At 34.8% G+C, this 27,098-nt stretch overlaps 1 protein-coding gene across 1 annotated transcript; it reads left to right on the forward strand.

Moving 5' to 3' along the window:
• Positions 1-1,087: 1,087 nt before the first annotated feature.
• ASIC5 (acid sensing ion channel subunit family member 5) lies at positions 1,088-27,098 on the forward strand. Its single transcript, XM_036424073.2, has 10 exons — positions 1,088-1,505; positions 3,813-4,119; positions 10,939-11,176; positions 12,762-12,887; positions 15,367-15,516; positions 16,466-16,613; positions 16,835-16,891; positions 19,092-19,260; positions 25,246-25,337; positions 26,781-27,098. Exons 1-10 carry the CDS (start codon positions 1,466-1,468, stop codon positions 26,969-26,971), a joined length of 1,518 nt encoding a protein of 505 aa, XP_036279966.1. The 5' UTR covers positions 1,088-1,465; the 3' UTR covers positions 26,972-27,098.

A 27,098-nucleotide genomic window follows, 5' to 3' on the forward strand; every position in this document is an offset into this window, starting at 1 on the left:
AGTCCGCAGACCGACGCTCTACCGCTGAGCCAAACCGGTTTCGGCTGGACAGGCTTTCTATGAAGCAAACAGCCTCTCTGTGGAACATTCCATACCAAATATTGTAAAATAGAAGGTATATATATCCATTCTTTGAACAATATTAATTCGATATTCTGAAAAACATACAGTTTTTATAGCTTCATTGAAAAGTTTGTTGCAAATAGCTATTAAAAAAATAAGAAAATAAGAGGTGCCTAAAATAAAACTATGTACCCAGAGGGAAAGAAGCAAATTAGGGATAAAAGTAGCTGAATGGGTAGGTCAGCATATGATATCATTTGAGGAATTCGGAGTTATGTCCTTATGTTTCAAATCTTTGCAAAACCGGAAATGCAGCCGTCAGAGCCCTTCAAAATCCTCCTATCTTTTCCATCCTCAACTCCTACGACTGAAGTGGGAAAAAGAGGAAAAACAAGTTGTTGTGTTGTAAGTACAAACAACTATAGGAGCACTTTTACCCCAAACTAGGCATACTTCCTATAATATTGTCTTCTCTATAAATATTAATAAGGCTGAAGCCACCTAAGCAGGTAACCTTAATTTATTTCATCTGACAGGAACACCGTTTGAATTCAACTATTCTTTCGTTTAGACTCCTTGAAATTTCTTAGTTTGCCTCTCTGCAATATTAGTTTCAACTTATATACTGAATTTCCAAGAAATGTACATAAACCATAGTAGTCATATGACTGGTTAGTGGATAAAATACTACCACGGTTAACTAACTCTAAAGAGGCTGAAGTAGAAATGCATGCAATTTCTCAGTTTGGCCAGGAGATGGAGTTGTTAATACACAATAATGCATATTTTCCAGTTGATAATTAAACATAAAAATTATCATAATTTCTCAAAAGTGTTAATATAGACACCTAATTTGGCCTTTGTGCTTTATTAGATTTACATAATTTTAGCAATCATTTCTTCTTGTGGAGATGTTTTCTGGTATTTTATTTTGTCATTTTTATTGATTACTATTTCTGTTTTGAACTGAAAAAACTTTCACCAAGACTTCTGTACCCCCAAGATTTCATTCCAACTGCATTTTGATTCAGACATGTATACACAGAGAGGTGGGACTAAAGGCTAAGGGGGCTGCCCAGTCAGGGATATTTTAAAACCACAGGTGTTTGTAAAGATTGTCTCCAATTATGGGAAAATGTGTTTCCTAATTCTTTTCGTTTGTTTGTTTCACTCTTTAACAGCTTCCCATCAGCCCATAAATGCACATAGCTGCTTCTGCCAGCATTTTTTGGTTTGCAAATTATATGCTTTCTGAGGCAAAACATAGCAACACAAACATTTAAATTGCCCCCACGGTTTTTACAACCTCAACTGCTGTATTTAATATAAAGCCCACAAAAGGAACATGGTTATTAATGAAAACTGGCTATACCCCACGGACTCCTGCTTACTGAGATGACAAATGGAGCAGACGAAGAAATCCAAAGTCAATGCTAAGAAAGGTGGGTAAAGAGTAAAATCGTGAGAAAAGTTAGTTTTCATTTTTAAAGCTAGAAATTAGCAAAGGGAAAGGAGGAATTTTTTTTTTTTTTTCATTTGGGAAATGTGCTTTCCAATATTTACTTGAATATAATACAAGCAATACAGTTTGGGTTATTTAAGGATACTTTAAATGAGGAAGTCAAAAATTGTTTTAAAATATTATTATATGTTTTAGAAAGAACCTTTGTTGTTTTATTTTGTTGGTTTGTATTCTCTAAGTATCAAGTATCTATCAGTTTTGTTTTTAAAATACAGGAAAAAAATTTATTTGATGATCCTCAAAATGTTTCCATAAGATCAGTATTCACCATAATTACAGAGTGTGTATTTCAGTCAGAAAAATAGGCTGGTTCCTGCTTTGTAGGCTGATGGGCCATTTAATAAACCAATTCTGATTTTCCTCACAGTGACATATCATCTTGTTTCTTCACTCTTCATCTCAAATAATACTTTTAAAAGCTCATTTAAAACCCTATCAAATAACAGAATACTCCAGTATAGCCAAAGCAAGTGTCCAATAGTAGATCTACAGTAAATGAGCTAATTTTTGACAGATAAAATTAAAACATATTTTTTAAGATAATGTGTGCACCCAGCAATACTTAATCTTCCCTTTTAACAGCTTTGGTCCCTGCGGTAGGAAGACTAGGTGCCTGGAGATAGTTGTCCTTCTATCAGAGTTGATTCTTCATGTGTTTGTAACTAGTGGTTACATAATACACCAAAGGTCATTATTCAATTTATTCTGCTTATGAATAATAAGAATAATGGTTTTTCTCATATTTATGATTTTTCCTTGGGAAAATTATATTTTTCCTTCAATATAATTTTTTCCAATTAATACATACATATAATCCAATTTAATATTAAGAACAGTAAGTGAGGCTACTCTAAGCTTTAGTCAAAATTCAAGCTGCTCAGTGGATGGTCTCTGTAAAATAATCATAATAGATTTTGTAATTATGTCCTAACATTTTGCAATCAATTTGAGTCCCTTAGAAAATGTTCAGATATGTATGATTATATATTCATGACTTAATCTTATGTAATTGATTGGACACTTATGAAGTATTATATAATTTAATCTTAACACTTAGAACCTTTAGAAGTATATTAATGCTGATTACTTTACCAAAAATATTTCCTCAATTAAAGCAAAACATACAAAAGTTTATTCGACCTAATTATAAGCCTTTATGACCATTAAGAAGTCCATTCTTAAATGAAAATTTACCACATCACCATTAAATGTACTGAATAACAAAAATAGCTAACATTATCATGGTCCAGGTAACATTATCATGGTCCATTTCATGGTGCCAAGATATTCTTATTTAATACTCATAACGAACTCATGTGGCAGAGACTATTGCTCCCATGTGACAGCCCAGGAACAAAGTATCAGATTAAGAAATTTGGCTAACGTCACACAGATGAAAAAAGTGAGATCTTGCCCAGAAACCAGATCTTTTCATTCTAAAGGCCTTCTCATCCTCCTAATTATATGGAAGCTTTCTTTTAGCAAAATAATTCTCTATATCTTTTACAGAAAGTTAAAAACAAATTAAGCCAGAGGGGAATTTTGAATATGTTATATGTTACCATAAATATTTTAGGGCCACCTTTACCAGGTCCTTAGTAACCAATATCAATAAACATGATTTGATTGATTATTGATCATCTTAAAAACATGAATTCACTTTCTGAAGAGGTAGAAGACATATTACTTAACTGACAATGCAGCATTGCACATTTTAACTAAATAACCAACTGAAGTAAAGTAGTTGTGTATCAGAGCCTATAAACCTACAATATCCCAGCATAGCCACACTTAGGACTCGCAAAGAATCAGCCTCATTTTGTTTATGGCACCTAAGAGACTCCGTGATTCTTCAGAGAAGAATTTCAAACATTAGTGACACGTTGTCAAAGATTATGTGTTGTAAGCAACCTATTCAAAGTGAGTTGATTTTGAAAGTGGAAGCAACCACATATAAATATGATGGCACATGTTCATTTGCCTTCACAAGAAGCATTCTAGGAATCGCTTCAGCATATTCTCCTTAGACTCATGTAACCAACACTGCTACTTCTTGATTTCTGAATAGACCATGAAATTCAGGAAGAGATTGTATGTATCACACATCATAAGAGTAAGCTGTTTACATTTATGTAAGTTGTATTTTTTACAGATAACATCAAGGTTTCCTACCTCATTTCTTGTTGTTGTTGTTGTTATTTAATTCTTGCACGGGCAAAACCATCAGGACTCTTGGAAAAGATAAAGCTCTGGCTTTCAAAGAAACCACTGCCCTCTCCCACTGACCGAAAAAAGTTTGACCATGACTTTGCCATCTCCACTTCCTTTCACGGGCTACATAATATTGTTCGGAACCGGAGCAAAATCCACAAGGTGATCTGGTTGGTGGTGGTCTTGGGCTCAGTCTCACTGGTGATATGGCAGATCTACAGCCGCTTGGTCAACTACCTCACATGGCCAACCACAACGTCTGTAGAGGTTCAGTATGTGGAGAAGATAGAGTTCCCGGCGGTGACGTTTTGTAATTTGAACAGGTAACAATTTCTCTCTTAAGAAATCTCTATAATTTTGGTAACATAACCTTTCTTGGATGACTGAAATCAAGTTTTATGATGCATTATTTAACACATGGAAAACACCCTAAGTTCTTCAGTTATACACACACTCATTTAGGGAGCAAAAAGCTTATTGGTTTCTTCTTTCACTTATTTTTCTTTTTTCCTTTCTACCTTCTGTAATTATTTGTTAGGCATGGCACCAAAACCGGCCAGAAAATGAGTATAAAAGTCTTGATTCTTGCATTTTCAAAGTTACAAAGAGAGAAAGCTTTTAGACTGCAATTCTCAACCCCCCTCACCCCAGCTCATAGGGTGGGGGTTCCACATTGACACAAGGTCAGAGGACTAGAAACCACTGCCTGCCCAGAACCCGGCTTGCAGACTTTGCCCGGTGGAAGAGGCAGGCACTAAGGACAAGAACTCTGAAACTCTCCCCCAAGGGAACTCTGCTTATAATTGTGAGGTGAAGTTGAAGACTAAAACAACTTTCAGAATCAAAATAAAATTTTGGTGATAAGCAATTAAGGCAGTTAAGACAAGGCTAGTAGGTCTGGTAGGCCAGCTACTTTTCTAATGAAAATCCAGGAGAGAGACACACACAAGGAGAGCCCTGGGGTCAGAAGTACTCTCTACTGACCTCAAAATTAATTCCTAAGCAGCCAGATTTAATTGGGTCAGACTGTGGAGCAATTTGTACCCTGGTGTACTATTTCTTTGTTGTTGTTGTTGTTAACCCTCATTCAATGATTCCCCCCCCCCATTGATTTTTAGAGAGTGGTAGGGAGGGGGAAAGACAGAGAAAGAGAAACTTCAATGTGAGAGATACATCAATTGGTTGCCTCCCACACGTTTCCTGACCAGCCTGTGACTGAGCCTGCAATTGAGTATGTGCCCAGAATCAAACCCAGGACCCTTCAGTTCTCAGGCCAATGCTCTAACCACTGAGCAAAAGTGGCTAGGGCTACCTTGGTATATTATTAAAAACAGTAGAGCTTAAGAAAATGAAAAGACAAGGCACAGAACAGGAAAAAATATTTGCAAAAGACATATCTGATACAAGATTATTACCCAACTATATCAAGAACTATTAAAACTTAAAAATTAGGAACTAAACAACCTGATCAAAAAAAGAGTTAAAAACCTTAACAAACACTCTCACCAAAGAAAATATATAGATAGCAAATAAGTATGTGAAAAGCTGCTCCACATCATGTGTTATCAGGGGAAGGCAAATTAATACCCAATATCAATGCACATCTCTTAGAATGAACATATATATTATATATACAATTATTGAGATGGAAAATACACTAGGTTAATTAGAGAGGGTCCACAATGTACTTGAACTGGCCAAAGGAAAAATACAGTAAATTTGAAGATAGATTGATAGAGCATGCAATCCAAAGAACGAAAAGAAAAACTAACGAATAAAAAGTAACAGAGGCTCAGAAAAATGAGGAACCATCTATAATAATCTATAATAACAAAAGCATAATATGCTAATTAGGCTAGACAGATAAACGACCTTCCTGACATCATTCTGGACCAGGCCTAACCACTTGTCTGCCTGGTTAGGGGCAATCAGGCAGGCAGAAGAGTGCTTAGGGCCAATCAAGCAGGCATGCAGGCAGGCAGGTGAGCAGATAGAGCCAGCAGTCCCAGATTGTGAGAGGGTGCAGGCCGACCTGAGGGACCACCACCCCCCATGCAGGAATTTCATGCACCAGGCCTCTAGTATTAAATATAAAAACACATGCAAAATGGGAGTACAGAAGGAGAAGTGAGTGAATAGAGTAGGAAATATTTTTAAACATTGAGTCCCAAACTACCAAAGTTTGCAGAAAAGCATTAATCTACATAGCCAAAAGGTTCAATGACTTTCAGTAGAATAAATACAAAGAGATGAACAGTCAGGAGCATCATTGTGGAAATACTGGAAGTCAAAGAAAAAAAAATAGATTCAATATTCTAGGCACTATAATTGTAGAATAGGCAAGTTCTTAATTTTATGAGACTTCTTCCTTAGATGGCAAAGAACTAAGACATCATCAATACTATAGGGGTAAGAGACATCCTCAGCTCCCAAATGTTAATTTGACAGTTTCTTTGTATACTCATTCATAAGGATTTTATACAACATTGGCAAATTATTAACAGATCAGGTAAAGAACTCAAGCTGTCTGGTTCTCAAAGCAAATGATCTTCAAACTTTTTAGTGTATGTATCATATAAAGGAACTTAGAATAATTATATATTTGATGTGCATATTGAAAATTGATTTTTAACCACAAGTTTAAATGTTTATGTCTTAAGTTTAGAATATCAAAAATATTATAAACTTTGTGGTATAAAATAGGATAAGGAATAACTGTAATGAGAATAAATATTGGGTGTCCCCCCAAAAATGTATACACACTTTAATAGCTGGTAGTTCAATTAGTGTTTCTTGATAGATTTAACTCTTTTGAATTAATAATTATTCAAAGTGTATATACATTTTGGGAGGGACACCCTGTATTTCATGAGTCCATAAAACTTTATTAAATAAAGTACACTGATATGAATTATGTTTATTTTTATCTAGACTTTAATTAAATATCACAATAATCTGGAAGACTCAAAAAATAACCAAATTATATTTACAATAATAAATTTTATTGCACTTCCTCAGCTTTTCTCAATTTACAGGGTCCCATTAAATGCCCAAATACCCAGTGTTTAACCTTAACTTTTACCTGAATCAGAAATGTGTGCATCACAGGCTAAGAAAAAGTTGAAGGAGCCTTAGAATTAATTCTAAGAACTAATCAAGGTTCCCCTGAAGTAAGCTACAATTCAAATTATGCCTGTTAAAAGCCCTAAGATCATTAAATACCAACAGGCATTATATGCTAAGACTTGTGATAGTTGAAGGGTAAAACCTCCTTTATGAATGACAGAAAAAATATTGTGAATATAGGCTCTTTTTTTAAGAGTACAGGATCTAGAAATTTATTCATGAGTACCCTTGAGCACATGCCCATCCCAATTTGAATACTATTTCAGAAACTGGAGAAGATCTGTTGTCAGATCCCTAATCAACACTTGTGCTGATATAGCCTGACAGTAGGAATATATCCCCCAGGTGAGGGAACTGTGGCAAGGGACTTCTGAATATTAAGAAGGTTTACCTTTTGCCATGGGACCAGGGACCTATCCAGCTCAGAGTGGATTGGTTTTAATAGTCCCCTACTCTATACGACAAAATCCTTTCCAGTATCAATTATGAAAATAAACGAATGATAATAATGAACTAATATTTTTAATACCAATAAAATGTTAAAATTAATGAGCATAATACAAAAATGTGAATTCAAAATAAAATTGAAAGAAAAGAAACATTTAGCACTTGGAGTGATTTTCAAATGTCTCTGTGTTAAAAATTTTCACTAAAATATCTTGACCATAAAATGTACCATACATTTCCATTGTATTTGCTAAAAATAACTTCTGAAACTCATTTTCTTTTATCAGTATCAGAGAAAATGACTAGATGCAGTAAATAGTGAAGTTATTTTGTCCATTGTTTTTAAACACATAACTCAAGTTCTGTTCCTTCATCTCTACAATAACTACTGTACTTGTTTATTCCAAATCTAGGTTTAAATGCAAAAAATTGTGTTAAAACATTTATATAAAAAACAATATCATGACTTTCATACAAATATGAAATGAACACATGTCTAAGATTTTATTAATTAGTGAGAGAACTCTAACGTGTTAAATTTAATTAATAGGAGAGCTCAAAAAAAAGACATTCTTTGTACATTTTTCATCTCCACAAAATGATTTATAAAATGTTAACTTCCTGCTAATACATGCAGACTTAGATTTGTTTTAGGGAGGCTCAATGAAGGACTGAATTAGGTATCAACTTGGACACCAGAAAAAAACATTCATTTGGGTTATATAACTTGGGGAAGTGTAGTTAGAGATATTAATATACATAAGAAGGATTTCTTTAGTAATTGGTTGTCAGTTATTAAATTGTTCAAACAAATCAATGTACTTTTATTATTATTTTCTATTCCTAGCTTCTTACCAGTATGTTAAATAAAAGAGTCAGGTAAACTATAACTAAGCAAGGTTTTTAAAAGAATATTTTTGAAAGAATTTTGCAGTTTGAAATGAAGCTGAAAATAAATTCAGTAGCACATTTTGGTTTTATGCTGAAGAATACACCTTACAAAGCTTTTTCTTCCTTTGTTCCAAATATGGTTAGATTTTATTCATCAAGGTTAATTCATCTACCTAAATTACCTTCATGGTCTCAACTATTATTAGTATAATAATAAAAAATTAAAAAAATTTTTTTTAAATGCACCCCTTCCCCTTTAACCTTTTAATCCATTGTAGTCATACCTCCTACGTGTGTGGAAATTCCTTCATTTCTCTGCATAATCATCCTAAAAAGAATTCAGTGAATATTGCGTGAGGCAGAATTGACTCAGCCTGTGTGAGACTCCAAAGTCACAGGACTTTGGAGCAGATCCTGTGAGTCATTCAAAGTTAGAAACCTGAAGCAAATTAAAGGCCCAAACTCAATTTAGGACCCACACTGTTCTTCAACACCAAATCTGTTGCTAATGTACAATAGACTTAATGCCTCAAAGGGTGAGTAAAAACACTTCTGAAAAGAAAAGAAAAGTTGTTTTTATCCAGTAGTTAGACTGTCTCTAAGATGGAGGCTTGAGAGTGTCACTAAAGAAAGGTAGAGTCAGCCTGGCTACCAATGGTCAGTGGTTGAGCATTGACCTATGAACCAGGAGGTCAAGGTTTGATTCCCAGTCGGGCACATGCCTGGATTGGAGCCTAAAGGAGGCAGCTGATCAATGATTCTATCTCTCTCTCCCTTTTCCTTCTTCTCTGAAATCAATAAAAACATATTTCAAAAAAGACTAAGTTAGAAGAAGATAGGTATAAGGTTTCAGAATCTGTGCTGCTGTGACTTTTGTTTGGGAGTTTGTAAAATAAAATGTGAGAGTTTTTAAAAATTGATTTTAGATAGAGGGAGAAGGAGAGAGAAACATTGATGTGAGAGCAAAACACTAATTGTCTGTCTCCTGCACACCCTCTACTGGGGATAGAGCCCTAAATCCCAGGTATGTACCCTGCCCAGGAATCAAACTCATGGCCTTTCAATGCATTTGCCAAGGTGCAACCAACTGAGCCACACCCGTCAAGGCTTGGGCTGCTGATTTTAAGATAATCCTTGCAAAACTCAAAGCTGGTTAAGTAAGGTGTTATACTAGAGACTGCTTATGAAAGCAGTTTCTTATCTCTAAAAGACTATATGATATCCATCTGAGATTTTATTTCCCAAATTTTGTTTTGTGTATGCCCTACTTTAATTTAGAAAGGGTTTAATGTGGCTTGTATGAGAAAGAAAAAAACAAACATAAAAATAATATAAAGGGAAGTGAAAATAAAATATAAAACCTGGGACATAAAGAAAGCCTGGGAGTGAGGTTATATGCAAGCCACTTACACTTAGCAAGAGTGGATCACACATTTCATTCCATGCTTTCTAGCAGTCAATTTAAAGAAAGTCAGTTCAGTTTCAAGATTTATAGTATCAAAATACTAATCACATTTGAAAGAAATGTACGGTATGCAAATAAAGAACAATGCATAATACAAGGCAGAAATTGTCAACAAAATAAGAGAATTGCAAATCACTTATAGTAGTGAGATCAAATAGGTTACTTCCTCTTTGGTTGCTAGGAAAACACTTTGTAATAATGAAGCATTTATTTAATGAATATTTACCTAGCATTCACCACATTTCAGATATTCTCAAAGGTTTAGGAAAGATAATTCAATTGCAGAAATAACATTCTGGGATAGGTGATATTAACATACCAACTTTAGAAGTGAAAAAACAGTCAGAGTGAGATGAAATTTGCCAAATCATACTCTTAAGTGGCTCTAACAATCATGGTCCATGAATGAAACAGAACCAGCATAAGTGATATAAAATAAGGGATATGATAGAGGGACAGAGCTCCCACTGAATCTCAGGGGCAGGGCCTGAAGGCAGCAAGGTCAGCAGCCGGAAAGACAAATCGATATGAAGTAAAGGGCATGGACACAAGCTGGAGATGTGTGTCTCTCTTTTTTATTACCACCCATCTTCATGGTGACCTGAAGCATAAGTTGGCACATTTTCCAGATTGTGCTCTCACTGACCCAGGATTTGAAGAAATTCAAAGAGGAGACTGGCCAGGAGTTGAAGGAAGTGTCATCCTGGCTACTATCCCATACCACAAGTGGAGTCAGGTCATGAACCCAGTGAGAGTGAGTAACCATAGCTTCTGCCCAACAATGAGCTTCAGGTTGTAACCAGATACATAGAAGGAAGGGGATGTTGAAAAATACAGTTTCAACATAACCATGCCAACACAGTACAAAGCCAGCACAATGGCAAATGAAATCTGGCTCCAAAGTCTGTATTTCTAACAGCTAAACATTTCCACCTCTCCTTTTATTGTTGTGTCTTGAAAGATCCATCAGGGTGTGTCAATATCAAGGTCTGGAAGGTATTCTAGGTAAATTAAACTGTATGCACAAACACAAGGTAAATTGCAGGATGTGATAAAGACCTCTTAGGAGTCCAATTTTGCTTGAATGTGTTATAAATGAAGGGGAGTGTAGGAGAGAAGCAAGAGACTCTAAGTATAATCTATGTTTGGGCTCTATCCTTTAGATAAAAACAAATTTTCATTATTTAAAATGATGCCTGTATTCCTATGATAGGTTCCAAACTGAAGCTGTAGCCAAATTTGGTGTTATTTTTTTCTTATGGAATATTGTATCCAAAGTCCTCCATCTCCAGGATATCCGCACCAATTCTACCGGTTTTAAAGAGGCTATTGATTTTCTTACAAGTCAACAAAACTTCAGCATTGCAGAGTTTGTTAAGAAAAATGGTTTTTATCTCAACAACAGCACTTTATTGGAATGTGACTTTTTTGGAAAGCCATGTGGCTCACAGGTAATGATTTGTTTCTTTGAATATCATCAATATAATAAGCTACTTTATCATACTGTTTCACATTGAGATAAAGATTATTTCCATGGGCAGTCTAAATTTGCTTAATGATTATGTTTCATTGGCTCAGCCTTATGATGTCAGAGGGTATAGTTACATAAGAGACATTTCTCCTTTTTCAAGTAATTAGATAAGAAAAGGTAGAGAACAAAAATCTTTGGTTACCTTTCTTGAAGGATGATAGTCCTTCCAAAAGAAACACAGATTTAACACAAGATGGTATTTTAATTTTCCCATTCACCAGTGACTAATATGTTCCAATGCAGCATTTTATTATCATTAAGCAAGAATATGCTGTTTTTATGCATGTGATATTATATCAGAGTTTACAGAAAATGAGAAGGGCCCAGCATTTTGAGTATAAAACTTGTTTGTATTTCTCTAATCACATCTTGTTTTTATTTATATAATTAACTTACATTTAAGATCAGATTGTTGATATATCTGGAATCTGCTAGAAAAAGTATATACAGGCAATTTGACCCCTAAGTTCTTATATCAGCCATTCGGTAGCATGTGTTGCTACATGATTCATCAATTCATGATCCTAGGACACAATTTCTTACCTTTTCAGTATCCTTCCTTAGCCCACAGTCAACAGAAAAGAAGTGCCTGAGAGACATCTGACAGAGATGAAGCCCTGCTCTAAACTCTTCATTTAGAGAAGCTCTTCTATGTTGCTTTTTATTTACAAACGTATTTAAAATTATCACCAAGGAATTTTGTGGTAGACATTTTCAGGTACAAATTACAGGAACCCAATTCTGATAAGCTTAAGAGTAAAAGGAATGAACTGAGTTAATTAAGTGGGAACTTGGCCGAAGGACTCTGAGACCATCATTAACATTCTGTTTCAATTTCCATCTCACTACTCCAGCTGGCTTCTTTCTACACCAGTCCTCCTCCCACAGAGCCAAGAAGGCTGCTGACAACTCTAGTATCATATTAAAATAGTTGCCTATGCTATCCACTTCCGTATTCACTTACTAATCCTATGGAAGATGCTAATTAGCTCTACTTAGGTCACATGCCCATTATTGAAACAATCTCTAATACAAACCAGTGGGGTATTAAGATTGGCCCTGCCATTATCACATGCATCTCCATAGTGGAGGTGGTTGGAGGAGAAGGATTAAAGGAGCCAAGTGTGATGGCTGCCCCACTGGGACCCTGCACTGTGGGGGAGGGGTGGCTCTTTCAAAAGGATGCTGAGGGAGTTCTCCATTAGTAAAATAGACGATTCCATGAATCTTTAGCAAATATAAAACAAATGACTTTTTTTTAAATGTTTTGAAACTATGCTAAATTACATATGAAAATGTCTCAATGAATCCCATACACATTGACTAGTACATATCCAAAAATGAAAACTCCAATTGAATATAAATATAAATTATAAGACTATTTTTTCTGTATACTCATTTAGATACATGCAATTTAAGATAAAAACATTATAGCAATTTGAAGTTTAGAAATGACCAACATACCCAACTGATTTTGTTTCATTTTGTTCATTTTCATATTGGAGGACTTTGCACATGTCTTCACTGAATACGGAAATTGTTTTACTTTTAATCATGGTGAAAATATCGGAGCCAGGGAAAAAGTGAGTGTCTCTGGAAGAGGCTTAAGCTTGCTCTTCAATGTCAATCAGGTATTGCATTTTCTTAAACCAAGCCAGAGCTTAAAACTAATAAGAAGAAGCATGGTTTTAAAAGATTTGATCAAAACGCTTTGCTCTGTCAAACTGTTCTTACAAGTTGAATATTATTTTTATTTTTTTGTTAATTTAGAGTCCTATGAATTCAACTATTGAGTTGGAGATTAAAAGACAAACTTTAGAGGCAATAACCTGGACATTTGTAGCTATATCACTGACTACCAATACTGTGACTCCAGAAAAATGGTTGTACCAAAAAATAAGAAAACCAAACAATTCTAACTCATGATGTATGGTTAATTTAAGATGATGCGAAGCATTTAAAAAAAATAAATTTTAGATTTACATGTAAATAAGACAATGTGTTTTAGAAAGAAGCCATATATAGATATTTCTAAAAGCATTGTATCTATGATTTATAAAGGTGATAAAAATAATTTCTATATAAAGAAAATTATATAAGTGGACTTTGACTAAGCCTAATTTCTGTAAATGTATAAATTGCATAGGCAGTTGTAATTATTTAGGTTTTAATGTTCAGACACCTTAGAAATGCAGAAGTGCTACCTTCAAGAGTGCCAGATAGTGCTCTCACCCAAGGTTAATTCCTCACCTGCCTAAACAGTAAAAGCCTAAGCGACCTTTATAGCAGAACGACCAGAATGACCATTCACTATGATGTGCACTGACCACCAGGGGGCAGACAATCAATGCAGGAGCTGCCCCCTGGTGGTCAGTGCACTCCCACAGGGGAGCTCCACTCAGCCAGAAGCATACTGCTGGCTAGCTCAGCGGGGGGAGGTGGGAGTCTCTCCCAGCTCCATGGCAGTGCTAAGGAGCAGCGGGCCAAGAGGTAAGGAGAAGCAAGCAGGCAGGCAGTAAAGAGCGAGGGGTCCAAGACTGTGAGAGGAATGTCCAACTGCCGGAGGTCTTTAGTGCTGCTGCCGCCGCCTCTGTGCTCACTAACTGTGAGCCAGGCTCAGGGTTTCTGGCTGAGTGGCGTTCCCCCTGTGGGAGCACACTGACCACCAGGGAGCAGCTACTGTGTTGAGCGTCTGCCCCCTGGTGGTCAGTGCACATCTGCTGTTTGGTCGATTTGCATATTAGCCTTTTATTATACAGGATAACTTCCTCTTATATCCCATTTTTTATGTTTAAACACAGTACTGTACAGTTCAATGCATGAACCCATGCTTGTATATCAATCTGATTAATATTTTCATGTAATTCAAATGTAAATCATAGAGTCATTTCAAACTCTGTATTACAAATTTTATAAGCTAGAATTGCCTAACTACTTTAAAATGTAATTAAAATCTGAATATTCAATACAAAACAAAGAAACATTGATCAGACCATCAAACTTCAGAGGGAAGGTAGGGGAAGGTGGGGTAAGGGGGAGAAATCAACCAAAGGACTTGTATGCATGCACATAAGCCTAACTAATGGACACAGACACCAGGGGGTTGAGGGAATGAGTGAGGAGGATGCAGGGGGAGGGAATGGGGGAAATAAGGACACATATGTAACACCTTAATCAATAAAAAAATTTAAAAATATATATATTCCATAAGTAAATGACACTGAAATACTCTTCATATGAGCCAGGTAAATGTTTCATACAGTTATAACAGGCCACAGAGAAATGGGGTTCTGAGTTATAAATGGAATGTTAAGCATGTTTATTAAATGTAATTCCATAATAGAGTTGACCCATTCATAAGAAGAATCATTATATTCCCAAGTCCATTCCTTCTCCCTGTAGCCTGAAACAAATAGCTAAGTCCCCAGACGTATAGTCTTACATTTATTTATCTGATTAAAGGCTATAAAAGAAGAGCTCTGGGGTTAGCACATGTGTCAAACACAAGGCCCGCGGGCCAAATCCGTCCCGCCAGGCCTTGCAATGTGGCCCGCACCGCGCTGTCATCACTGCACTCCGCTGCGTTTCCATCACAATGACAGTTTATGACTGTTCAGTAAACCATTCGGCCCGCGATTTAGGCTGGATTTTAGATTTTGGCCCCTTCTCTGATTGAGTTCAACACCCCTAGGTTAGAGAAAGAGCTCTTACAGGAAAATGAATTTGAATTTTAAATAAAGCCAGAGATTTTATTTACAAAAGAAGAATGCCTAATAATTTTCTAAAACAAATGAAACAAAGAGAACAGCCAAAGACAAAGCAACTCAAAGGCCACTGTTTGGAGAGCCAGAAATTAGATTATTCAAATATGTCAATAGCCTTCTTCATATTAGGTAAAAGTGATCCATTCACAAGTTGAAACCTTGAAATGTGATTCCTCCCTAGAAAGGATGTGTTAGGTGTTTAATTTTCATAGCTTACAAAGAGATTAAAGACTGACCACAAATATTTTATTAAGTAAATCAAATTCTGTCATATTAAAGCTAAATCTCAAACTTATGTAGAACTGATATCAATTTGTAATTGGGGAGAGGGTGTATTTTGTTTCAGGAGGAATTCACGGATGACCCCACTCTTGGTTTTGTTGATGCCGGGATCATCTTTGTCATCCATTCACCAAAGAAGGTGCCACAATTTGATGGTTTAGGTTTATCATCACCAGTGGGAATGCACGCAAGGGTAACCATCCGCCAGGTGAAGGTAAATATTGGCAAAATGTGTGACATGAGGGAATCGGGGTGTAATGAATACATATATGCATAAACAACATTTTCCACTAAGAACCCCTTTCCTCCATGATATTAGAACACCTCTGAAAATTCCAGTTTCATTTCAAATACTTTCCTTTACTAGTAGAAAAACAGTGAGAGCTAGCAAGCCTACCAAATGCAAATTAACTTTCAATCTCATTATAATGGAAGGCTCAGTATATATGAGGAGACACCTAAGTTGCTGAACTATGCATTTTCTCAGTGGGACGTTCTGTGAAGGAGAAAAATAAGTGGGAAAAGCAAAATGTTGGAGTCAGACATGTCTGCAAGATTTCCACTTGCCAGATACTTACTCTGTAGCTTCTTGAATCAACTCCCTGAATTTCCTTCTCCTCTCTGTACCCTGGGGGAATGTGTGTGAATAACATTTCCTTTTCACAGTTATTATGAAGTTTAAGTGCAATCACTTAAACACTTAACCATATTGCCTGGTACATAATAGGTTCTCAATACAAGATTTTTTGGGTGTGATTTTGGTTGTTTTGTGGATGAGCTGATTAATATGCTAACATATACTTTCCATAAATGACAATATTTTATATGACTCAATGTTTAGAGCAATCAGACTGTCCGAATCTGATTTTATTAATTCACCATAGGCACAGAGCATTTGGGATACTATTAAAGGACCACTATTACACTTACTTTCAGATATTTTTTCAGGTTAATAGAGTAGGCAAAATTGGCTAATGTAGTCAATCAAAAAAAATCAAATAGGTATGAAAGAAAAATAAAAGATTTTGTTAACCAGTGTCACCCCAATAAATGCAATAGCAAGGAAAAAAAAATAAAAGTAAAAATTGTCTTTCTTGGTGAGACAGAAAAGACTGGACTGACCCAGGAAAATCTCCTGAACCAGGTATTTATTTTATCTCAAGACAGTTCACCAAGAATACCCATGGGGAGAGTGCAACCCTAACATCAAGCTGCAGACTTTCAGCACCTACAGCACTTCTGGTTGCTTAAAGGAATGCAAAGCGCAGCACATAGAAAAGCAGTGTGGATGTTTACCTTTTCTTCTTCCTGGTAAAATTTTCCCTTATTTGATTTTACTTACTTTATTTGAAACATGAGAAATCAACACATCATAAAATTGCAATTTAAAAATTATTATTCATTTAACTAATTTTATAATGGTATAGACAGATAGATAAATTGTTTGATGGATAGATGGGGAAAAATAGTATTGTTATGTCATTTATTGAATAAAATATAAAGTCTCTATGTTTATATTTATTCTTTTTAAGGAAAGGGGATAGAGTGTGACCTAAAAAAGTTTTACAACTGTGTTTCTCCTACACTTGGTAAGTGGCTTAATACATTCTCTCATTTCCATGATTTATACAAAAGTTGTACATAGTAACACAAAACTTTAAATCATACTATTAATAGTCCATAAGTGAAACAAAAGAGAGACTATAAAAGGGAGCTCTTAATGTTCTTAAAATCAACATTACTAGCTTACACAGACATAGTAAAACAAAACAAAAAATCCTCTGATTTCAAGATACATCTGAATTAAAGATGCAGTGACAAAGTAACAGTAAGAGAATTCTGATTGTTATTCCTAAATTTGCATGTTTTTAAATTTGCATATACTTCCTTATAATCAAAATAAATTTGTTTTTTTCTCAATACATAAAGAAAGCATACTTGTTGGGACTTGTTCAAACATTATAGAATAGAAAAAAGCCATGTCAATATTAGTAGAAGTTGCAGCACTCTGAAAATCATCATCATAATGCAGGTGACCATCCTTTTATTTATTAATTTCATTATGTATACATTATATATAAATGCATGGGTTAAATTTCTATCTAAATGTAATCACAACCACACATGTTATAGTTATTGAGGACAATTTCTCATTAAACAGCAAAAACTTTGCTTACATATTTCTTATCTTAACCCACAACTAATGTTAACACTCTAGTATATTCCACCATAATTTTCTTCACATATATAGCTTCATATTAATGTCTTTAAGTCATTAATTCTTTTATTAATAAATGAAATCACATTACATACTCTTCTGTTTATGTAACTTGCTTTTCTAATCCATTGTGGAAAAACCTATCCAGAACAACAGGAATAGATTAGTGCATCCTTTTTAATGGTTGTAAAATATTTCATGGAATGGGTATGGGTAGAAGGGACCAATGAAGTTGAAGTTAAGTTGCCTAATTTCTTGTGACCTCCTGTCCCTACTAAAAGCTGGAGGGAAAGCTTGGGACAACAAATTGTGCATGCAGTTCTGTGGGATAATAAGTTATGGGATAATAACAGAAGGGGGGGGGGAGAGAAAGAGAGAGAGAGAGAGAGAGAGAGAGAGAGAGAGAGAGAGAGAGAGAGAGAGAGAGAATGTATTTGGGTGACTATGGAGAAAGAATGGTGGTTATTACTAGTATTCTAAAAAAATAAATACACAATGCAAATTAAATCATACCATAAAGGAGTATCAAAATTAGAGTTTGGAAAGCAAGCCAAAAGTTGGTCATTAATCAAGAGGTTTTGGGAACAAAGCACTCCTATAAATAAAAATAAAAGGGAGAGACAGTTTCAATAATAACAAAACCACTGGAAAAACAACTGGAATATCTACCAAGAGTGAGTAGCAGTGAGACTGGGCACTGGGCGGTTGTCCAAAAGAAAACTGAAGAGAGGTACCCTCCACTTCCTGCGGGGCTTCGTCTAGTACACATACCTGGACAGACCAGATGCTCTAGAGAGGCAGAGGGCAGAGAAGCTCAGTAGCTCATTCAGAAGTCACTGGGTCCATGGACATAAGAGTCTCAATACCTGGCAGTGTATTTCACAAAAGCTTCGACAAGCCCAAGGATAATTTTAGAGTTAACCAGATTTTTTAGGATTACAGTGGAAAGTTCCTCTAAGAGTGACACGAGGTGTCAGCAACATCTTTGCTATTTTTCTGCTGTCCAGATGTCTGATATTTTATTAAAATAAGCCCAGAGAGTTTTTGGAAATAAGTTATTTTTCCCCCCATAAAACATATCTGAATTTAGTTATTCAATTAACTCAAGGGTAACAACTTCTATGTTTTATATCTTGTGTCCTTTGCTTTATTTATACAAAAAAAAAAAACCAAAAAAAATAAAATATACATAGCTTTTGTTAAGAAAGTAGATAGCCCTGGCCAGTTTGGCTCCATGAATAGGGCATTGGCCCACAGACTTAAGTGTTCTGAGTTTGATTCAGATCAAGGGCACTTACCTAGGTTGTAGGCTTCATTCCTGGTTCTGGTAAGGGGTGCAGAGGGCAAACAACCAATGTGTCTTTCTCATATCAATGTTTCTCTCTCTTTGTCGCTCCCCCTCCCACTCTCTCTAAAAATCAATCGAAAAATATCCTCGGGTAAAGATTAACAACAAAAAAGAAAGCATTGATAGGACTTGTAAACTATTTTTTAAGCATTAAAAGTAAAATGATAAATTTTTTAAAGCTCTGTCCTCTTTTCTGAATGTCCTGCCCTGATTTTCGTTTCAGACCACATCGAAGTGAAGGGATTATGTACAATGGGGACACATAATTCTAGCTGCCCGGTTCCTTGTGAAGAAACAGAATACCCTGCTACTATTTCTTATTCCACTTTTCCAAGTCGAAAAGCTTTGAAATATCTTTCCAAGAAGTTGAACCAAAGCCAAAAATACATCAGGTAATGTTTTAGTCTTATAAAGGATTTGTTATTTACATGAATATTTTCTTTTCTCATAACTTTCAAAGTCTCTGAAAGTGAAATTCTGATTGGAGGTAATGGCTTCCATCACTGAACTAACAATGACACACTAGAATTTTAATTCCTTCATTTAATTGTATGAAAAGAAAAATTTGGCCTGCTTGACTAATCTGACCTTACTGTTATTGGCCCAACTTGGAAAAATAATAATGCTTTCATATCTGTTAATCATATAAGTTAATGCTTTAAGATATGGAAATCCTTTACCTGTATATTATGTAGTTTGAGTATTCTAATAATTATATAAAGTATATTGAGCACAAATCATTATTCTTATCTTATCGATGAGGAAACTAAAGCACTGTAACTGTCCTCTGAAAGAAAGTTCTTTCAATGGTACAGAAAGGAAGTATGCCCAAGACCTATGGTTTTGGTATCTATATATTTTTCCACAGAGATATAGCATTCCAATTTTATTTAATTGAGGATTAAATTAGTTCTATTTCCACTACCCCATGCTGTCACTTAGAATTTACAAGTCAAAGTTTATAAAGAATTCTTCTTTAAAATCAGGAAGCAACCTTAACATTTGTCTTTGCTTTTGTTTATATTTATAAACAGATGACCTGAAATGGCAATATAGTTCATTAGTATTTATTTTTATATTTTTATAATAAAAACATATTAACTATTTAAAAGCTGATTTACTCTTGCATAGCCAAGTACCAAACTTTGAAAGCATTCTTAAATTCTAGCTTTAGCTTGAAAAATAAGAAAAGCTCTACCCATGAAAATGCCCTAGATAATCAAGTGATCTTTGCAAATCAGGCAAAAGTAGTATTTTCATCAAGACAGGATTGACAAGGTATGACTTCAAACATTTAGCAGAGAAATAACTGAAAAGCTAGAAATTTGCAACTATATCTTTAGCTCTTCTGACTCCTAAAGATGTCTCTATTCAATTTTAATATGGAGAAACTGACTTAGTATTATTCCTCTTATATACTTAAACATGACTGAAAAGAGCACTTTGGGCTGATAGAGATCTCCTGAGTTTCAAAATTATTTAATATACAGAGAATGTAGGCATGATTTTCATGATTTTCGAGACACATTTGTGAATCAGAAAAGAAGCTCATGGATCAACAAGATGATGCTACAGGGCATGTTTTGTTTTGTCTAAATTATTATATTACATATTACATTATTGTGATAGGCGGGGGAAAAAATTCTCATTCTTCCCTTTTAGGTTATTCGGCTGGTCTAACTTTAAATTGCCATAACACAGATTAAAAGAAGAAAAGTAATTCAATTTTATACACTTGGGTGCCCATGAAAATATAAGACTCAAAGAAGTGACCAATGCAGGCAGCTTCTATACCTTTTAGATGAAGAAATAAAAATTTGTTAAAATTGACAAGACAGGGGATTTGTGCTTGGAGTAGTAGTAGTGAAGAAGGAATAAGGTTTGTTTATACCACCTTCTTGACCTAAATTCCCTACCTCTGATAAGGAGGCCTTTTACCCTCCTGTTACAGGGAGGGCACCTTTCATATGAAACATTTATTTTTTGCTTTCAAGGGGTCAAATAAAGGTCAGGATGTTCTCTTGCACTGACTCCTTCTTAAGTAACTTTAATTCAAAGTAATCAATATGCTGAAATGGCATATTTGGGGATAGCATATTCTGCTTCCCTTATTACAAGTAGTTCTACAATTAATCTAATCACATAATTGACATGTAAGGACCTTATATTGTTGTGAATATTGGAGAAGACTAAGGCAAGTAGCTGAACAAATGCAGCTAAACTTGGGTATCCAAATTCTAGAGTTGGTGGTTAGAAGTCACATATAAAAGAAATTAGTTTGTGAACAGGTACCAGAAATCAAAGAGTAATACATCAGAATACAGAGATGCAGTTTGTTAGGAGAGCAGATGTGAAACCTTAGCAGCAATATTTAAAAAGGAAAAGAAAAGGGGGAGGAGGAGGAGAAGAAGAAGAAGGAGGAAGAGGAGGAGGAAAAGGAGTAGGAGGAGGAGAAGAAGAAGATAATAGCAAGCCCTGACTTAATCATGAACCCTGTAAATGCTTCCTCTTGAAGCAACCAATTCCAACCTTGGACCCACCCATGGGCCTCCTGTGGCAGTTGATGAACCCTACTGAGAAGATAATAAAAAGCTGATCCTGACTGAAGTGTGGAAGTGAATATAAGGGTATATTATTGCTGAATTTAGGCCAATTCTGTTAGTAAAACAAGTGAACTTTGTAATTTAACTTTTTAACTTAACAGATTTTTAAGGAAATATTGTATAAAATAGTTTGCTTTATTCAAAACCATTTTATTCCCCTTGCTACGATACTCACACTTAAGTAACTGGAAGCATTCTTTATTGCTTTTTAAATAGAAATCCTCAAATTTTCTTGGATTTCCTCATTCTTATTAAAATCCAGACTTTGTTTTATAATCATGCATCTACTGACATAAACAAATATTCCTAGACTTAAATCCCAAACAATTTTATGATCATGATGTGACATAAGTTCAAAGAGAATCAAATTACTGGGCAACTCACCTACCTGAATGAAGTTGAGTAAATATCACAATATTTTTCAAGGGAATGAATTTATCTTCTCTCAAGGCACAGAATGAATAATGTCTGTAAATGGTTACAAGTGTTGTGCTTGGGAAATTAAACATTATTATCAGTGTACATGCAAATTAGGGGCACAATGGAGGACAAAATGATTCCAATATTACTAAAATTTCTAGACTTCCAAGGCAACTTTACTATTTCCTTCAATTTGAAAATTATTTTATTATTTATAAATATTCCAATATCCCTGACTATTGATTTAAACATAGTGCATTGTTCAGTTACCCAGGGCTAAACCAATGGAAAATAAGTAAACATATTAGTGATACATTTTGAATTAAGTATATTTGTGAACATTGATTTCTAAAACTGTACACAATAAGGGAGTAATTTATAGTTATCTTTTTTAGATATATTAAAGAACACCATATAATCCCAGGAAACAACACTAATAGAATCTATTCTTAATGACAATTATTATTGCCAACTGATAATCACCAGGTGGTTGGTTTCCACCTTATCTTATAATACAGACAGGTTAATATTTATCCATTCATTGGTTTCTTTTTTAATTTGTCTCCTTATTTATCCATTTAATGAATATCTATAAGAGTATCGAGAGTCAGGGGTGTTCTAGATATTAGGGATACCCTATGTGCAAAAGACAAAATCCTCGCATTGGTGCATTTATAATATTTCCATTGAGGTGGAGATGGACAATAAATACAAATATGCATCTCAGATGATGCTGTGCTGTGGAACAAAAGGAAGCAGCAAAAGGGACTTGGAAAGCCAGAATCAGGGAAGATTGTTCTTAGTGTTGAGGACTGTGATCAAATAAGACCTTCCTGGGAAAGTGAAAGTTGAGCAAAGTAGTGCTTCTCAGACTTCCTGATCTCAAGTCCATTTACGTTTATAAAATTATAGAACTGACTTTACCTTTCATTGTGGTTAGGGGGTAGGACTTGGATGAAATCCCCAAAGTGGGCCAAGGTTCATGTGGTTTAACCTTCCCAGGTGCCAATGGAAGTAGTGCATGGGCTTTCTAGTTAATTAGCTTAGCTCTCATGGGACAAGAAGAGAGAATAGTGACATTTGAAAGCTATCAGCAGTGCAATATCAAAACATGTCAAGAATTTTTCATATTCAATTATATTACTATCTATCAACCATATACCTACAATTTGAACTGGTATTTTTACCATTCATGATTTTGCACCTCACTTATTGGTCATTAGGAAAATTCTCTGAGTTATGCAGATCTTCCAAATAATGATTTATTTTATTATATAATATACATTTTATTTTAATGTTATTACTTATCTCATCAGAAAAATCTTTTTAAAAAATGGAGAGTTGACAAGCTCATCATAACAGACATTTTCCCCCCCAAAATTTTAACTTTAGCATAAAAGTAAAGCTTAAAATGTATTATTGCCTACAGATCTTCTTAGATTATTTTTCCTGAAGAGAAAGGCTCATTTTTTTTTCATTTTTGTGAAAATGCCTGTGAAATATCATAGTCTGAATAGTCATAGTGTATCAGTAAGTTTTTAAAATAAAAATGATGTTTCATGTATAAACTGGCTATTGTAGTTGTCTTGTAATAACAGAGTTAAAATGTCAAATAATATGTTAACATACTATGAAAATAATTTAGGTCACATGAAGATCCAAAAAAGATATTGGGGACACCTATGGGTCTATGACCATATTGAAAACTGCTGACCTCAAGGAGATACAAAAGCTTGTCTTTTTAAAAAGATTTTTATTGATGTGAGAAGACACATTGATTGGCTGCCTTGTACATGCCCCCTATTGGGGATCAAGCCCACAGCCTGACCAGGAATTGAACCTTTGACTTTCAGAGCTGGGGTATTGCCTAACCAACTGAGCTACACCTGCCAGGGTGAGCTAATATTGATATTCTAGGAAAGAAGGACATTCTAAAAGGAGGGAAAACCAAATGCAGAGGAAAAAATTCTAAGCCAACAGCATGCTTGTGTTTGGAGGGAATAGAATGGAGGTTGGTATGGCAGGAAGCAGAGTAAGAGGTGGTTATATTCTCAATATATGTTAAAAGGAAAAGACATTCACTGTTGGATTGGTTTTCAGTGTTATTAAATTATAAATGGGGAAAAAATAAAGGGTTTAACTTGGAATATGTTGAACATGAAACACCAGTTGAACATCCACATAGAAATACTAAGAGGCAGTTGGACATATTAAAGTTCAAGATAGAAGTCTTGTCTGGAGATTGAGAGTGTGACAGTATCTAAGATTACATAAAGTGATATTTTAAAATAGTGTTCAGATAGTCTGGTCACCTATAAAATTTTAATTTTTTAAATTACAGTTTATATTCAATGTTATTTTGTATTAGTTTCAGATGTATAACAAGTGTTTAGACAATCATATACTTATAATTGCAAAGTGTTTCCCCTGATATTTCCAGTACCTAGCTGGCATCATACATTGTTATTAGAATATTATGGACTATATTGCCTATGCTGTACCTTATATCCCAGTGACTCTTTTGTAACTACCAATATGTACTTCTTAATGATTTCATCTATTTCATCTGGTCCCCTAACCCTTCTACCCTCTGGCAACTATCAGTCTGTTCTCTGTGTCTATGAGTCTGTTCTTGCCTTGTTTGTTCATTTATATTGTTCTTTAGTTTCCACATAGAAAGGTGAACATATGGGTATTTGTCTATCTCCAACTGATTTATTTCAATTTAGTGTCCATCCATGACACACATACACACACACACACACACACACACACACACACACACACAAAAGCAAAAATCCACAATCTCTGCCCTAACATATTAATGAGATAAAATAAATGACTACCATTCACTATATACCCAATATACTGTGTGTCAATTCTTTTCTACATAATATTGTATAATTGTTCTTTGCCATAATGCTAAAATCTTGACCCTAAAATCTTGGCTATAGATGAGGAAACCAAGACTCAGGAAAACCATGCAGTATATCTAGAATCACATAAGTATCACAGGACAGAACCAAAATTTGAATTAAAAGTAGACACACACTTAAATGTTGGTAAATACTCAAATCTACTTGGTAGATATTTACATTTAATGTACTTTTCCAGTTTCTCAGGAATGAATCATAAAAAATTATTGGGTCTGGGGGGAAATGCTTCCCCTAAATACCAAGCCTGACAAGAGTGATCTCCAAATGAAGGTCTTATGATTAGTATTAAATGCCATGATGGTGTGCCTAATTCCACATTAAATAGCATCTGAACCAAAAAGGTTATCCCTTTTGTCAAAAGGGAATTAACATTAGTGTTGACAATCTTGAGCTAGCATAACTCTGTTTGTATCCCCAGGGAGAATCTTGTCAACATTGAAATAAACTACAGTGACCTAAATTATAAGATAACCCAGCAACAAAAAGCAGTGAGTGTATCTGAATTACTTGGTAAGTGTTTTTTAATTGCTCCTCAATTAAAAAAAGTTTTTTTTTTTAATCAGTATTTTTTTCTTTTGCATTTAAGGTTTAGCTTACCAATGGGAGAAAAATCAGTAGCGCTTGTCATTCATCTACCATTTAAACCCGACACTTTTCCACTCCCAGGACACACCTCCTGCAAACCTCTCCTGGGCTTTCACAGAGAAAAGGCTGGTGTTCATATCTCATAGTCACACACAGCATCTTCCTTTCCCTTCAGACATCCTACTCTTTCCTCAGCAAGTGACTATTGTAGTGTCCAGCATCCAATATCAGGGTAGAACATCATGCAGCTCACACCTCCGTATAGGACCCTACCCAGAGGGAGTTGAAAAGAAGATCCCGTGCTGGCAAAATTTAACATTTAAGTTGCCACCTCTGTCTGCTCACTCTCCTTCATCATACAGTCCTTAATAAATGGAATTGCTGATTTCCTGGATCTTGCTGCCTATTACAGGGAAGTCAGTAAGAGAAAAGAGAGGCTATGGGAGTCAGATCAAATGACAGCAGAACCCCTGCAGAGGGAGGAAATCCCTCAGTGCTCCTGGGTGAGCCTTCACTCACTTCATCATCACACTTCACAAACATTGCATGAGCCTAAGAATGGCCCAGGCCATGAGGAAAAGATGAATGGCATAATTTATTTGAAAAGGAAAATGAAGTCAAAGTCATAGAGACAAAATTGGGGTGAAGAGTTTATTGTTTAAGTGGTACAGAGTTTCAGTTGAGCAGATGAAAAAGTTCTAGAGATGGATGGTGATGATGGTGGCACAACAATGGGAATGTACTTAATGCCATAGAACTGTATACTTAAAATGGGTAAAATAGTAAAATTCATGCTATTAAAATGCAGATTTTATTACAATAAAAAAGCATATACAATAAACCAAGCATGGATTTATAATATTTTTAAGAAAACGGCAGTGCTGTGTTAATATATTTTAGTGTAAATAAATATTAATGTTTAAAAAATAATTTTGATACTTGAAGTCACAAATTGTGTAGAAATTTATGTTGATGGAAAACATCATTGCCCAATAATGCCATCTGAATGTCCCATTTCTGCTCTTTACTCAACACAAGGAGATAAATTTGTAATCATTGAGAATATTTTATGTTTGTGTTAATATCTTCCAAAGTCTTTGAGTTATATTTTGGCTATATATATGTTTGCTTTTCCTCTTTTCTTTTTGAAAAGATTTATATGAATATTATTTTATTCATATCTCCAGACTATTAATTGCTATGACTTTATTTATATAAAATTTAAAATAATATAATTAACTCATCTTCATATGTCAATAATAATTATGATTAATTTATTAGCCTCAAAAATTTAAATTCTAATGATGCTTAATTTCCTTTTTATTAAAAATAAAACATGACTGGTTCAATTTATTGGTTTTATTACAGCAGATGTTGGCGGCCAACTGGGCCTATTTTGTGGGGCCAGTATGATTACAATTATAGAAATTATTGAATATATATTCACCAATTTCTACTGGATATGCCTTTTGTTTTTACTGAAGATACCTGAAATGAACCCAGGGCCTCATCCACCTCAGAATCAGCTGGGGAATAAAAATAACATAGAAGAATGCTGATGTTCACTTAGGGCAAAAACTATTGCTTTTTTCTTTGTAATATTTTCAAATTTATGCATGACTAACTCATTGTTATGTAATCTTGTCAGAGTTTTGTGGACTAAATAAAACTCATTGTAAATATCTA

This window comes from Pipistrellus kuhlii, unplaced genomic scaffold (genome assembly GCF_014108245.1).
Source record: "Pipistrellus kuhlii isolate mPipKuh1 unplaced genomic scaffold, mPipKuh1.p scaffold_m20_p_8, whole genome shotgun sequence".
Classification (NCBI taxonomy): domain Eukaryota; kingdom Metazoa; phylum Chordata; class Mammalia; order Chiroptera; family Vespertilionidae; genus Pipistrellus; species Pipistrellus kuhlii.